Consider the following 14,358-nt stretch of genomic DNA (forward strand, 5'->3'; position numbering starts at 1 on the left):
GTGACACTTGGCACGAGCATTGCCCCAACCCCCACACAGCATCAGAACACTCTGGGCAAACACTGGGATGCAACATGTTCCTGCTCGGCTTTAACAGGAGCTCTCTCTCCTTTCAGTTTGAAATAGAGATTCAGAGGATTTCAGAAGCTTATGAGGGCTTGGTCAAGACCACCACTAAGAGGGAGTCTCTGGACAAGGCAATGAGAAACAAACTCGAAGGAGAAATTAGGAGACTTCATGACTTCAACAGGGATCTCCGTGGTATGTTACTCTTGCTTGTGTGTTTTTTTTTTTCCTGTGGTTGACATGGTGTTTCATTTCTCACAAGCTCCAGAGCGGCAGACTTTAGAGGAGTAGCTTCACCTGTGTTATAGGTAAACATCTTGAGAATCAGGCCCTGCTCATTGGCATGAGACAAAATTGCTGTCACCCTCCTGGTGGCAAGGAAACCTTCTGGCAAAATATGAGAGTCAGCTTCAGATGGTGCCTTTGTGCTTAGTGCTTGCAAATACTGATTTGACAGCAGGCCCACCAGTTCCAAGGTCTTGTCCAGCTCTAACAAGCTGAAGAGCAAGTTGCAATATAGAGCAATGCTGTGCAACCCATAAATCTCAAAGTTCAGTGCCTTCACAAATCAGTAGCAAGTAGCAAAGCATATCTCTTTTTTGTATTAAAAGCATAAAACTGAGGGTATATCCTTTTGAGAAAGCAGGATATATTGGGTAGCTGTTACCTGTCCGAGTTCCTGATAGGGGTAGTGTGGTAGCTCTTTGTGCAGTGAGGTGCCTTCTGCAATCTGGCTCATGCTTTTTGCAATAGTGCAAGGAGGCTCACATGGTCTTTTTGGGGGAGGGAGGCACTTGAAGGCAGGACCTGCCTAGGAAAGGCTGTCTCTGGCTCCAGAAAGCTGCTCTCCTCCCAGAGCAAGGATTGGTGTCACTGGGCTGGGGGCTGCCTTCCCCCAGGGTGTCTCACTGCACCAGGGCAGCACTCCACTGCAGGAAGGCACCCATCCCCTTGCAAAGCTGGGTAGTTCAGATTGCAAATGCCTTGTGCATTTTGGACAGTGTGAGAGATTAACTGCCTGAGCATGTCGGCTGCTAATGGCAGAGGCTTTTCCCCCAGCTTCTGTAAATCTGAATGACACAGCTTCATGGAAGAGGTCAAAGGGCCTCGTCTTTTATGTATATGTCAGCCTCCATTTTAATGTCCTCCTTCAGAGAGTCTATTTATACTGCTCTGCTGGCATGCATCTTATTTTCTTGGTTGGCCTAAAATTTTATATACATATATTTATACTTAAAGTATTTCCTGTTTTTTGCAGAACGACTGGAGACAGCCAATAGGCAGCTTGCCAGCAGAGACTTTGATGGACATGAAGATAAGTCAACAGAGGGCCTTTATGTCACTCAGAGTGAGTACTGTGCTAATCTGCTTTGAAGCTACATATATATATATATATACTTATACACGCATACGTACACATATGTATGTGATGGAGTGGAGGTGAATATTTCTATTAGTTGTTGTTGTCCTTATGGCTTGGTTTTACTCAGCTAGCTCGTCACATACTCTTACTTAAGCTGCGGACTGGATTGTTTAGGCCATTTTTTTTTCTCTCTGAGCACCAGAACCAGGCAATGGGAGTTAATGGTAACACAACTTAGCTTATTTTTGATAAATATTTATCTGACATTGTGAAGTGTTGCTTGCAGGGATCATCTCTAGAGATGCATGCTTTTTAGAGAAGCCAGATTCTTCTCTTGGCTGGGAAAAGCCCAGAGCAACCTCTGATGACTTGTCAGGGCCATGGTTCGACTAACAGGGTGGAGAGCAGAGCTGGACCATACTTTTCACAAAGGACTGAAGAGGCAAAGATTTTACAACTGCTGATGCTGTGAAAAGCATCTATTTCAAACAAAGTTTAGGCTCCCATAATGACTAGGCACAGTGCTGCAGCATTTCCCTGCCACGTGCTGATGGCTGCATGTGACCATCCAGATCAAGACCCAAGCAGCTGGTTGCTGCGTGACAGCGTGTGGCTTCTCTTGTATCCTGAGCATCTTCAGCATGCTTCCAGAAGGGCTTGACCACCTGGGAGCTGTGCAGTACCTCGTGGGCTTAAATGCCACTGAAACTAACCTCTGTGTACAGCTAATCCTTCTGTTTCATTTATTGCACCAAGAGCTTCCTTGGAAGATGAGCTGCAACTGCAGATCCTTAAGTGGAGAACCAGCCACCTCCATTAGCAGTACCACTCAGCGTGCCTCACCACCAGCCCTGCAACATCCACCAGCTGCTCCAAATGCAGGAGGGCCTTCTCCTAGCTCCCACCAGCAGTCATGGTGCCAGCGTGGCAACTTTGCTGATAATTTAGTGGATGTGTGCACAAACCAGAAGAGAAGCTAATGACCTTTTCCATGACTCTGTTAGCTTTGCCATATTAGCAGATGCCACAAGGGTGTGGAGATACTGCTGCGAATCCAAGGGGATGATCTGTTAAGAAAATAGCATTGCTATGTAAGTCTTTTCATCCTTGGGAAAAGTTCAGACAGGGTAAGTTGCACAGTGCAAATTGCAGACTGGGATCTGCTGTCTTGGCAGCCTTGGCATTGCCTGGCAATGTTCCCATATACTGGTAGCTACAAGGGGGAGTTAAACCGCAAGGATGGACTCAGTTTGAGTCATTTTCCAGCACATAAACATGCTCTGTGCTTCTACTGATAAATATCTAGCAATAAAACTTTGTGCTGTGCACTCAGCATATTGCTGCTATCGGTTCACAGCTTACAAACAAATATAGCTTTTCGGATCCTATCACATAAGACAGTTGGGATGCTTGGAGAGTCTCCTGGCTAGGCCAGAGAGCTAAATGTTACTAATGTAATGCAGAGTGCTTCCAGGAATAGAAAAATGGGCACGTGTAAAACAGGTTCTCTTCAGTTGTGTTCTTTGGGCTGCTGGGGCACAGGCAGTAATGACCTTGGTATCAGAGTTTCAGCCTAAAACATCCCTCTGAGAGCCCATAAAAGGTTTTGCTTGGAAATCCTCTGTTACTGACTCCATTTATATGCTGAGTCATATATATATATAGATATATATATATATAAAGGATATTATATATCCAGGGGCAGACCATGACTGGCGTTGCACCTCACTGCCAACCTGGAGGTTTTGCAAGCACGGTCTGTACCTTCCTCACATCTTTTAATGGGATGCTTAGGCAGAAAACTGAGAGGAGGAGTGCAGCTTGTTTTAGCTGCCATGTGTACACTTGTCTACTAAGACTGAAATAGTCATTTTTACAAGATGAGAAAAAATAGTACTTACATGTGCTCCCATCAGCTGTTGCAATTTTTCATGAAACTCATGTTTGTTTTTTTCATAAGGGTAGTAGCTTATTAAGTCAGATTAGTAAATGCACATCTTAGTTTTCATTAGGAAAGCAAAAGTAGATTTCTAGTTCCTATGTTTATGGGAAACAGCTTGAAAACATGACCCTTAACACCCCCAACCCAAATTACATAAAAAGACTCCAACATCAGCAGATTCCTAAAAGTTATCTTTTTTAAGCCAGTCTCATGATGGGATGAAGAAGGAAAGATACAACTGTTAACGTTTTTTTAACACTTGTGCTTGGTAGTACTGCAAACACAGAATTAATACTGTGGTTAAACTCCAGTAACAGGAAAAACTCCCTGAAAAATAGGTCTGGCAAGGCAGGACATTCAGAGCTCTCCCATTAGCAGTGCAACAGGGCAGAGTGGTCATGTGCTCTGAGATGAAGACCAAAGGTGACAAAAACTTTTATTTTTTGTAATAGTAATAGGCAATGCCAGGCCGCGTGCCTCAAAGTATTAAGTGCTAGGCATTTGTGCCTAAGAAAAATGTTACTGTTGTATCAGGGGTAGGAGAGAACTCACAGCCTGTTAGTTTCATGATAATTATGTGATGCTTTGTCAGATAAAAAGGTTCTTTTAAGGAAAGACATGAAACAGTGACCAATGAAGGCGTATGGACCCATATAGGTGAGCGAACAACCAGGCAGGAGGAGGATGAGAGATGCTGTGGAAAGGGAGAGGCAGGAAGACTGAAGGCATTTTCAAGGGCTTAGGGCAGAGAGAAAGTTTATGATGCAGCACATCATGGGAAAAAAATGTTTTGGTGAAGTCCTGAGAATTTTGTGTGTTTTCCTGGGATTTCTGGACTTAGAGGCAGCCTTGTCAGAGCAGAGGTTCCTCCAAGGGGCTGTTTTTTCAAGTGTCTGAGGCAGATTGGGGTCTGTGCCCATCCCTGTGGCTCTGCACCCATTAGTGGGGATAGTTTTGACCGTATGTTGATAGACCCTCACGCTTCATGGGAGTATTCAGTGGATGTGCCACATACTTTTGTGTATATCTATATATCTGTCCTTAATATCCCAGGCAAAGAAATATTCCCATCAAATTAATCCAGCCAAAGAAAATGCCTGCAATAGGTGTTTCTGAGAATGGGGTCTTGGGCAGACGAAGAACCATTCAATGTTAAGACAGGAAGTAATCAGGGCAGAGGCAGAAGTGAGGAGTGAGTGAAAGAGACCTCATTTCACAGCCATCAGCTACACGCAGGGAGGTTGGGGAGCTGCTTCCCCCATGTACCCAGAGCCAAGGGCACCTGCACAGGGAGCAGCATCCTGAAGAAACAGTGTTGTATAGAAAAACGAGTCTGTTTTGCTTGACTTCCCCTTACCCTCTGAAGGAAAGTAGCGTGGGAAATCTGATATCAGTTTTCAAGACATGAAGGTCACATTCTCCCCTGACTTCTACGTCACGACATGCAAATGGAAATGCCCAAGATGTAAATCAGACCAAGTTTAAGCTGCCTGCGATACTTTGTAGGGTAAGGAAGGCCATCATGAGCTTCAATGGAGATTTGGTGACTTCCTCTGACAATTAGAGCACCAAACCTTTCTGCATCCCTGCTTAGGTCAGTGACCATGAGAAACTCTGTACCCTGAACCATTTGTCAAATATGTTACAATTGACCATAATCATTAATTCCAGTGCAGAATCTCTTAATCACCACGTGAGAAAACAGACTCAGAGACTCAGGCATGACCTCCTGCAGCTTCTCAGCCTTTTCTTGGTGCTGATGTGGCCCAGACTCTGGAGAGCTGTCGGGTGCTTGCCATTTGTGAGCAAAACTGGAAGAGAAGATTGCAATGAGCTCTTTTGGCGTTTGTGTCTGTCTTTTTTTTTCTTTTTCTTTTTTTTTTTTTTCCTCACGGAGACCTGCCAGTGAGCATGGAAAGAAATGCTTCATTTCCCAGTTCTGCATTGCTGCTCCAGGCCTGCCTTGGCCCAGCCTAGTCGGTGTCAAACCACAGCTGCAGAGGGCTGCAGCAAGGCTTGGCCAGAGGGATGAGTGGACTCATGGATGGATGGTTGCTTTGCTGCTCCTCTGGAGGGAACTGTCAGTATCTGGACCTGGCAACCTGGCCCTTTTTAATGTGCAGAGAATTTAGTAAAGCTGTGGAAAACCTCCCAGCTGGCTGCATGGAGTGAACGAGCTCTATTTATTCATTCTGCTTATTCTTACAGGGTGGAAACCAGCTGCTGAAAGGTCTTTGGAACAGGCAACAAGGTCCTTTCCTCATTTTAGATTCCTTCTGCTGGACACTCCGGGCGGAGTGGCAGGGCATAATGGGCCCATCCCGCTCTTTAGCCCGTTGCCTTGCTGCCCCAGCAGCCTTTTGGGAAGATCAGGGCACTAGATTAGCCAAGTCCCATCTTGAGCTGGATGAGCAGAAGAGGTGACTCTGATGCCCCATCCTGGTTAATCAGCTGGTTCGAGGGTAACTGTAGCAGCTGCCGTGGCGTACAGCCATGCCCATGGACAGTGGATGACAGAGCTCCTCCGTACACTTGCCATGTTCAGAGCTGCAAGACTGACAAGAGGCTAAGGAAATCCCGCAGGTTTCAAGAAAGGCATGGTCACCAGAGAGCATCTGGAATCAGCAGCTCTGAGTGAAGAGCCACCATTGGGAAGTGCAAACCTGTGTAAGAGAAGTTGTTGGAAATGCCACAAGGGATGTGGTACAGGAGCCAATCTTGTTTTCAGCAAGTCTCCTGCAGCCAAATAAGGCTCTCACTGCCGTAACGGGATATATTTTCTTCTGTCAGCTATGGTCATTCTGTAGGAACAAGGAATGTCTTTGAAGTATGTCCATGTTACTACTCCACAATATCACAGCAAGGAGAAAAAGCAGCTTGCAATGTATTGAGATGGTCGTTAAATTGGTCAGATAAGTTGATGCTTAGGTATAATGTGTGAAAAGCTGGGGGTCCCATGTGAGTGTAGGGAAGAGGTGGCACAGATTGAGTGTATCTTTCTGCCTAATGTTTCTGCTTCAAAGCAGGGTCAAGACTGGTCTACTCTTGGTGTACCTACCCAGCCTGACAACTCAAAAAGCCTGCTTGTGAAGCACTGAAGCAGGCTCTTTGCCTCATCTCCTCTTTCTTCTACCCAGCCAGAGTATGGGTGTAATGTCCTCAGTGTTGTTGAAGTACAACAGTCAGAGGCAATGGATAGGAAGCTGTGAGATTACAACTGTAAATTGCAGCAGAGAAGCCTTTTGGGAACTATTCATAATGGGATGTGGCAGTGACCTACCAGAAGATAGATACAGTTATTAGCTGGAGTCTGTTAGGGAAAAAACATCTGTCTGGGCACATGTATGCAAGGGTAGCACAGTGAAACAGTATTTTTTGACTTGAAGGATACCTTGTATGTACTTGAAGAGAATTTACAGTATATTAAACAAAGTCCTTCTTTACTAAGAATTAATGCAATATAGGAAAGTACTTTTAAAATGCGCCTCCAGCATTTTGCAGGGAGAAGCTGGTGTAGACAAGTGTTGAGAGCTGTTAAGTAAATTTTTCTTGCCAGCTTTCTGGTGGGTTCAGCATAATCTTGTCCTCCATTGGAGGGGGTGGGTAGAAAACACAATGCAGCAGGGCAGGCTGACTGCTTTGAATTCCTGGGATGAAAGTTGAATGTGAAGATCCCAAATCCTGTTTTCCTATATGTGCTGTCCTGAAGTGTAACACGAAACATGGGTTTCAAATCCGGAGCAGATCAAGCATGGTCCCAGCATGAGGTGGTGGGGTGCCACAGGGCTTAAATAGCGTTCATCTTCCAGCTTCTTCACCCTCTAATAAAATTAGCTGCTTGATAGTTTGCCCAGATTTATACTTTTGTACAATAGATTAATATTCCTTATGGTTAGTTTGATTGAAACAAATGTATTTGTGTTGAAGGAAGAGGCCTGCGTGTCCAATATAAAATTCCTTACCGACATGGGAAGGTTAAGGCCACATCGTACTGAGGTGGCTCATGGTGGCAGTCTGTAGCACGGTGTGCACAGCACTCACTGGCCTTTGCTCATGGACTTTGCAGAGGCCAATGTGCCAGTGGTGCTGCCAGGATTTCTTTTTGTGAAGTGCTGAATTCTTCTGTTTAGGATAAATAGGAAGACAGCTGGGTGGGTTTGGGCTCACCTCGTGCACTTGTGCCTTGTTCCACGTGGCTCAGCTTGTATGCATCTCACCTCGCTGCAGGGATCCACTGGTAGTGTGTAAATTAAACTTGTTCTTATCCCTCCTGTAATTAAGGAAGAATAAGGCACTTCTGGGGTAGTTCAGGTCTGAAATGGGCTGGCTTTGGCCATGTGGAGTTTCCTGACCCTCCCTGCGGGAAGGTGGATGGTAGAGCTTCCAGCTTGAGTGGTCACACTTGGGTGGGATGGGCTGCATGTTAGGGGCAGATTTTCCGTGTTTCAGTGTTTTTGGAGCAACTTTTCACCTCAGTTAAAAAATAATAAATTCTGTAATGCTGTATTTAAAAAGTCAAAAATCAAAACAATGTTTAATTGGTGCCAAATTAATTTTTGGAGGAAATTTTCCTTCCTGGGGGCATTCCAAGAGCTCTATTTTTGTCATCATTTAGAACAAAACCCAGATTTTGAAATCTCAGATTTCAGTGAATAAAACCTCCATCCCCTGCTTGCTCCAATCATTAACTGTTTGTGGTCCAGCGCTGGTGATCCTGTGCTTGGCCCACGATGCTCATGTTCCCTGAAATGGCTCTCAGCACAGTCAGGGCAGAGGTAGATGGAGCCAAGCATTTCCCCAGGCAGCTTGCCAGAACAGTCAATGGTGGGCCTGCAGTTTGTTGCCGAAGAAAAAGATGTGAGTAAAGCTGACTGAATTCAGCTGTTTTTTTTAATGTTTTTTAAATCTTATCCAAAGAACGGATGATTTTTTAGCACAGAGGTTATCTACATGTTTTAGTCTCACTACTGATGTGTTAAGGTGTTTAACAGGAGGGGAGCACCGGTCGCTGAACCCTTAGGTGGTGTAGGACTGGAAAGTCACCCAGGGCCCCTGCAGGAGTTGAAATACCTGTCATGACCTCATTTTCTCTGCATGGCCAGAGAAAGCCCATTTAGATGCCTGCTGTCTTATTCTTCCTTATTTCTTTCTCCTGTTTCCATTTTCAGGATGTCCAGCACAGATCTGTGTTCGTTATTTGGCTTCTTCACATGTTCTATATCTCATGATCCCCATCCTTGCAAATAGAACAGACCAGGCACAGCACAGCCCACATCCATGGGGCTAAGGTTTCTTGCCCATTAGAGAAGAGCAGCAGCATCCAAGCTGGCACCTATAAAGAGTCCTTGACATAAGCTGTTTTCAGGCAGGGTCTGGGCATTGTATGGGAAAGAAGTAGCTGGTGCAAGCCAAAATTTTGCATGGAGAACATTGAGTTCAGCAGAATGGACAATTATGAGGCAGTGCTCAGGTCCACAAGCTCTGCTAGTGCAGATGCAGCCCAAGTTGCCACTTGTCTCTGCTGGTGGTGCTTGCGTAAGGCTGGCCACTGAGGGGCTGAGCCTTGGCAGTACGGACTTGTTGCCCACTGTGTCTCGGCACTGTGTTGTAATGGCCCTAATCACTGCTGCTTCACATAATTTCTGCTTTTCTAGGGAGATGGCAGCTTACCTCTGGTGTGTGGCACAGGGCCTGTGAGCTGTCCTCCTGGAGTGGCTCTTGTTCTTGTCTTTCTTCCAGACAAAGAGCACTTGAAGGAGAAGGAGAAGCTGGAGATGGAGCTGGCAGCTGTGCGCTCTGCCAATGAAGACCAGCGGAGGCACATTGAGATCCTCGACCAGGCCCTAAACAATGCGCAAGCCAAGGTCATCAAACTGGAAGAGGAGGTGAGGCATGGGCAACATTTTGTGCTCTGAGGATAGTGGTGGCTTGTAGTTAACGCTTTCTCTCTCCAAGTCCCAAATCTCTTCTAGCCATGATGTGGCAGATCTTCCTGCTCCCCTTGCACTGGCCATCTCAGAGAGAAAATGTGTAGTTATACAATACTGAGCCAAACTAGCAAGCAAAGGAGACCACAGTTGTTTTCAGAGCAGAGCTTCCAACACGTAACCAGGAACAACAACAAACTCAACTAGCTGGTGGCTGAGGTAATGGTAAGTCTTAACAGAAATATCGAATAAAAAGCTGACTACTCACTGACTTGGGACTGTGGTACAAATGTGTGATGTTGGTGTATTCCATTTCTCCCCAAAGAATGCCAGGAGGCTTTTGAGATGTGAACAGCAGTGCAGGGCTCAGTAACTTCACATCTAAACAGTGGTCTTAAAAGATCGGGCTGATCTGGCTGGAAGCAGACTGTCCATGATTTAGAGGTACTAAGAGCTGCAGGTTTCATTTGAGTGTTGAAGAAAACCCATCTTACCATGAGACCCAAGAAGTGCCATCTGTGCTAATCTCCCAAGAGGTATTTAAGCAATGATCCTATAAGCCTGATAGTGAAAATAAGTATTCAGATCGGAAGAGAAATCCCAGGAACAGAGGACTCTTCAAACTGACAGACAAATACAGAACAACATGTAGTACTTGAAAGCTGAAGCTAAATGAACTCAACATGCAAATAATGCTCAGTTTTAAGTATAACTAAGAGTGATGTTGTCAATTCTCTGTTACTGGAGGTCTTTAAGTCTCAGTTTATTGTGTTCCTTAAGGACCTTCAATCAGGAGGTGTGGATTTAATGACTAATTGAAAGCCTATGTATTTTGGCAGATCAGGCAAGACTGCCAAAACAGGCCTTTTTGGCCCTAAAATCTCTGTCCATGGGACCAACAAAGAGGGAGGATGTTTTATGTGGAATAAAAGAAACTTAATCTTCAGTATCTGAGTGGCCAGATCATTGGTGAGCCTCTACCCTAGCAGGCTTGGTAGGGGTTCATGCTCTGGCATAGACTGCTGGCATGATCTTGGGCAGGTCTGTTCCCCTTCAGCGCCTCATTTCCCACCTGCACCCCCTCCAGGGTCAGCCTGGGGATGAATCCACAGGAACCTGCTGGGTGCATGGATGCAAGGGGTCTTGTGAGAAGCAGGGAAGGTCTTTTCTCAAATACCTGCAAGTAACTTACGTGCAGTTCATTGTCTTGAAAAGATGAAGGGTGAATTGACGTCAGTGCTATTTAAAAGTTTTTTGTCAGGGTATCCAGCATGACAGATCCCTGTTAGGCTAAGTAATGGTTACCTTAAAAGTCGGGAAGATTTAAGGTACTGTATGTAAATGCTGAAGGCATTGCTTTATTGTTCCTGACTTTCTATTTAGAAACATTCTAGAAACTCCATTCCCTCCAGCGGATACACTCAGCAGCAATAAGAGGATCACATTAAGTTTAACTGCTCCTTTGTTAGTTAGACTAAAGCCTGCTTACTGTCCCAGTGTATTTGGGGCAGTCCCTTCGGGGTAGCTGCAGGAGCTAGCATACCTTTAATCTGTACATAATTCATTTGATGCTGTTTGCCTTAAAGGCAACCAGAGGTTTTCTATTTGCATTTCATTACAAAGTGGCTGAATAAAAGAATGTTTTAGGTGGCAACACCTGCTCCTACAGTCGCAGTGTCAGGCAGGAGATGGGAAGAAATACGTTTAGCTCCTGGCTGCTCCACAAACTGTTGCTGTGGTATTGGCAGGTAACATTGACGTGCTGAACACCCACTGGGGAAGGCAGCAGAAGCATAAACACAGATTGCCAGGCAGGTGGTATAAGAAGCTACCCTGTGCCTGCTGGTTTGTAGCGAACACGTTTGCAGCCTTAGGGCTGTATCTCTAAGAGCTTTTCAGTTGCCAGTTTCTGGTCTAGTCATCCAACAGAATTGTATCTCTGCTGAGCATCAGAGCTAGGGGTCGTGGACTGTGGGACTGGTGGAGCTGAGGAGAGGGCAGATGTTCCCCTTTAGAGAGCTGCTAACCTCCTGCCTGGGGCATGGCAGATGTTATGGAGGTGGTAATGTCTTGGCCAGGGCATGGTGGATCTCAGAGGTGACAATGTGTGAAGGTGATACAACAGTATTTGTCAGAGTTTGTCTGTCAGAACCCTCAACCTGAGCAAACCCATGTTGACCTGGTAGTGTTTAACTGCTTTTGCATTCTGGGGGGAGTTTGAATGAATTTTATCCCGGCAGCTGTGTTTTAATTGTTCAAGGTGGTGTCATGCAGTTTGGGTGAAGTGCAGTTAATCTGTGACTGCTGGCGTGTGCCCAAGCTCCTTTCTCTTGCTTTTGGCCTGTTTTCATCACTAAATCAAAGCACCTTTTCAATAGTCTCCAGTGTTTCTGGAGCTCCGTTTGACACATATGCAGCAGATACTGTTGAAGTTTAGAACCTTCATCTTAAACTAGGGATTTTTACTGTAATTTAAAATATATTGAAGGACACACAAAATCACTGAAATGAAAACGGCTATTATTATTAACAGAACTCTACCTCATGCACTGCTTTGTAAATCCACCCAGATTTCACCTACCACCAGAATGTAATTAAGTTTAACAGCTTTTTAAATTGATGCTCGAGAAATAAGCAGTAGCTACTAAGTTAAATTAACATAAGATAGTGTACTATGTAAATCTACATTATCCTGAGTGCCTGCTGGTAGAAGGATTTAATTCAAAAAATGTAGGTGGTATTATCACCACATGTCGTTTAGGAGACTGCTGCTGGAATCATGTGTCTGGTCCATGCTTTGGATAGAAGACTGAATAATCAAAGAGGGTTCAGAAAACAGCTGTAGAATTTATTTGGGGCCCAGAAGCTGCTGTTTGCTGTGAACAAATGAAGTGAAGAGGTGGCTGAGCTCCAGACGGTGCACATGAACATGAAGAAGGGGTTGCTTAATCACCCAGATTAAACATTGCTCTTTAATGTAAGAAGAAATAATGAGATGCAGTGTTTGGGGGCTAAAGCTGAGCAAATCAGGCCAGAAATATAGTAATTAACAATGAAACAACCTACTTAGGGTGATAGTGGATTCTCCATCTCTTAGTCTTTAACTCAAACCTCGTATCAACAGAATGATAGTCTGTTTCTCAAACTGGAGTTATGTTCCTAGTGCAGATATTTTTCCAAGACCCACTCATCTTTACTCAGACTTATTTGCATGGATCACCCCCTTTTAGCCTTAGGTCTTCTTCATCTTTATTTTCCTAAGCGCTCGACAGTGTCCAGGCAAGTTTGCTGATCTTGTAAATATATGAATTGTTTCATTAAATGTTTCTTGCTCTAATAGATCACAATTTGGAAACAGAATAAGAAGTAATTTGCTTAAATTGCATAAGAGAAAGCCAGATTAGGCATTAGGGTAAAAGTTTTCTGGCAGTAAAGGAAAATAAGCCGTGAAGTAGTTTGCAGGGGGAGGTTGTGGAGTCCCTACTCCTGGAGGGTTCTGTACACAGATTATATAGACATGTGCCAGGTAGAGCTGATGCTACCTTGCAGTGAAAGGATACACTGGTACCTCTCCAGGTGCCATCCAGCTTTCTTTTATTTGAGTTTGTGTGTCTGTGAGGTAGCGGAGCTCAGTATCATGTATTTCTGATTGCAGTTCCCCTCCTGTATGGATGCAATGCCCATTAATTTAAAAAAAACATTTTGTACTCAGTTTTTTAAATGTATGGGTGTATTTTTTGCTTATGAATCTACAGGCAGGATAGAAAAGTCAGAATTGGCTCAAGATTCAATTACAAATTTATGAATGTGGGAACTGTCTTGTGGCATAACTCCAACAAAGTGGTTTTCTAAGGCGGTGGACGCGTGTGCATCACCTCAGCCACGCAGGCAGAGGTGCACTCATGCATGAGCATGTGAACCCTGGGGCTTAGAGGGCTGCTGCAAAGCAAAATTCTGGCTGCTGTGGTGCAGATGGACCCTCTAGCATCTGGGAGGATGTGGGGGAGCAGGTGAGGGCTGCTGCCAAGGAGGGACCCTGGGGGAGCCCCCTTCCCCACTCCGATCCACGCTGGTGCAGCTGGGAGGTGGCACAGGCACCCTCCTACTGCCAAAATAGCACATCCAGCAAGAAGCCACTGCTGCGTCTGTTCTGCCAAGTTGTGAGCTTCCAAGGAATTCAGTCTTCATGCTGCTGCCAGAGACTAGCAGGGATTATAATCTCATTAATTTTCATGGAAAGCCCTGGGAGCCATAAGCATTAGCCTGGATTACAGCAGGGCTGGGGAGGTCACGCTGCCAGTTGTTGGCTCTGGCTGGGAATGTTTGTGTAGGCCAAGCTTTTCTTTTGCCGCGAACAAGCATGTATTTCACTGCACCTGTGACATGGATGGATTTAGGGTGGCAGAAGAACAATTTCAAGAAAAAAGTTGGTTTATTATCGTTGTAATCAGCAGGAGGGGATCTGGGTGAGTCCAGCGCTGTATAAGTGAAAAAAAAATCACAGCTGCTTTGCATCGTGTGAGTCCTGGGCTAAGCAGAGGACCTGGGGTGAAGGGGAGCCCCACAGAGCAGGGGGTACTCCGCACTGGTGTTTATTTGGTCCACATGCCCAGGAACAAGGCAGCAAACTTCTCACTACATCCCCTTGATATTTAGACACAGATATTTTGTAGCTATGGGTTCTATATCATAACCCACAGAGGTAGGCACTAGGATATCGTTTTGGCCCTGGCCTTGCCAGTTCACAGCATTTTTCTAGCTTCTCTTACTTATCTCATTCCCCAGTGTCAACCGGGGTTGATGTGTTTTTCTGCCTCCTGTTTTGCTTCTGAAAAACCCGAGGTCTCAAACAAGTGTACAAATAAAGGAGGGAGACTAAAAGTCCTAAAGAGGATCTTAGTGATCATGGCAATGACCTTGAGCATGCCCCATTAACCCCCAGCTCTGAGGCTTGGCAAAGCCTGCATGATCCAGCATTCAGACCCATTCATCTTCCCTTTCCAAGTCAGGTGGTTCAATTGAGAGTGTTTTGGGGTCCTTTGGGGTTTGTCGAGGTCTTT

At 45.1% G+C, this 14,358-nt stretch overlaps 1 protein-coding gene across 2 annotated transcripts in view; it reads left to right on the top strand.

The window, feature by feature from the left end:
• The window catches only part of AMOTL1 (angiomotin like 1), a 61,189-nt gene that overhangs the window by 33,026 nt on the left and 13,805 nt on the right, over positions 1 to 14,358 (top strand). For both annotated transcript variants that reach the window (XM_056328924.1, XM_056328925.1), the window contains 3 exons: positions 117 to 261; positions 1,325 to 1,414; positions 9,111 to 9,256. In XM_056328924.1, the coding sequence (XP_056184899.1) occupies positions 117 to 261; positions 1,325 to 1,414; positions 9,111 to 9,256 (381 nt within the window). The remainder of the gene's footprint in view (positions 1 to 116; positions 262 to 1,324; positions 1,415 to 9,110; positions 9,257 to 14,358) is intronic.

The sequence above is a fragment of the Falco biarmicus genome, chromosome 2, assembly GCF_023638135.1.
Source record: "Falco biarmicus isolate bFalBia1 chromosome 2, bFalBia1.pri, whole genome shotgun sequence".
NCBI classification, from domain to species: Eukaryota; Metazoa; Chordata; class Aves; order Falconiformes; family Falconidae; genus Falco; species Falco biarmicus.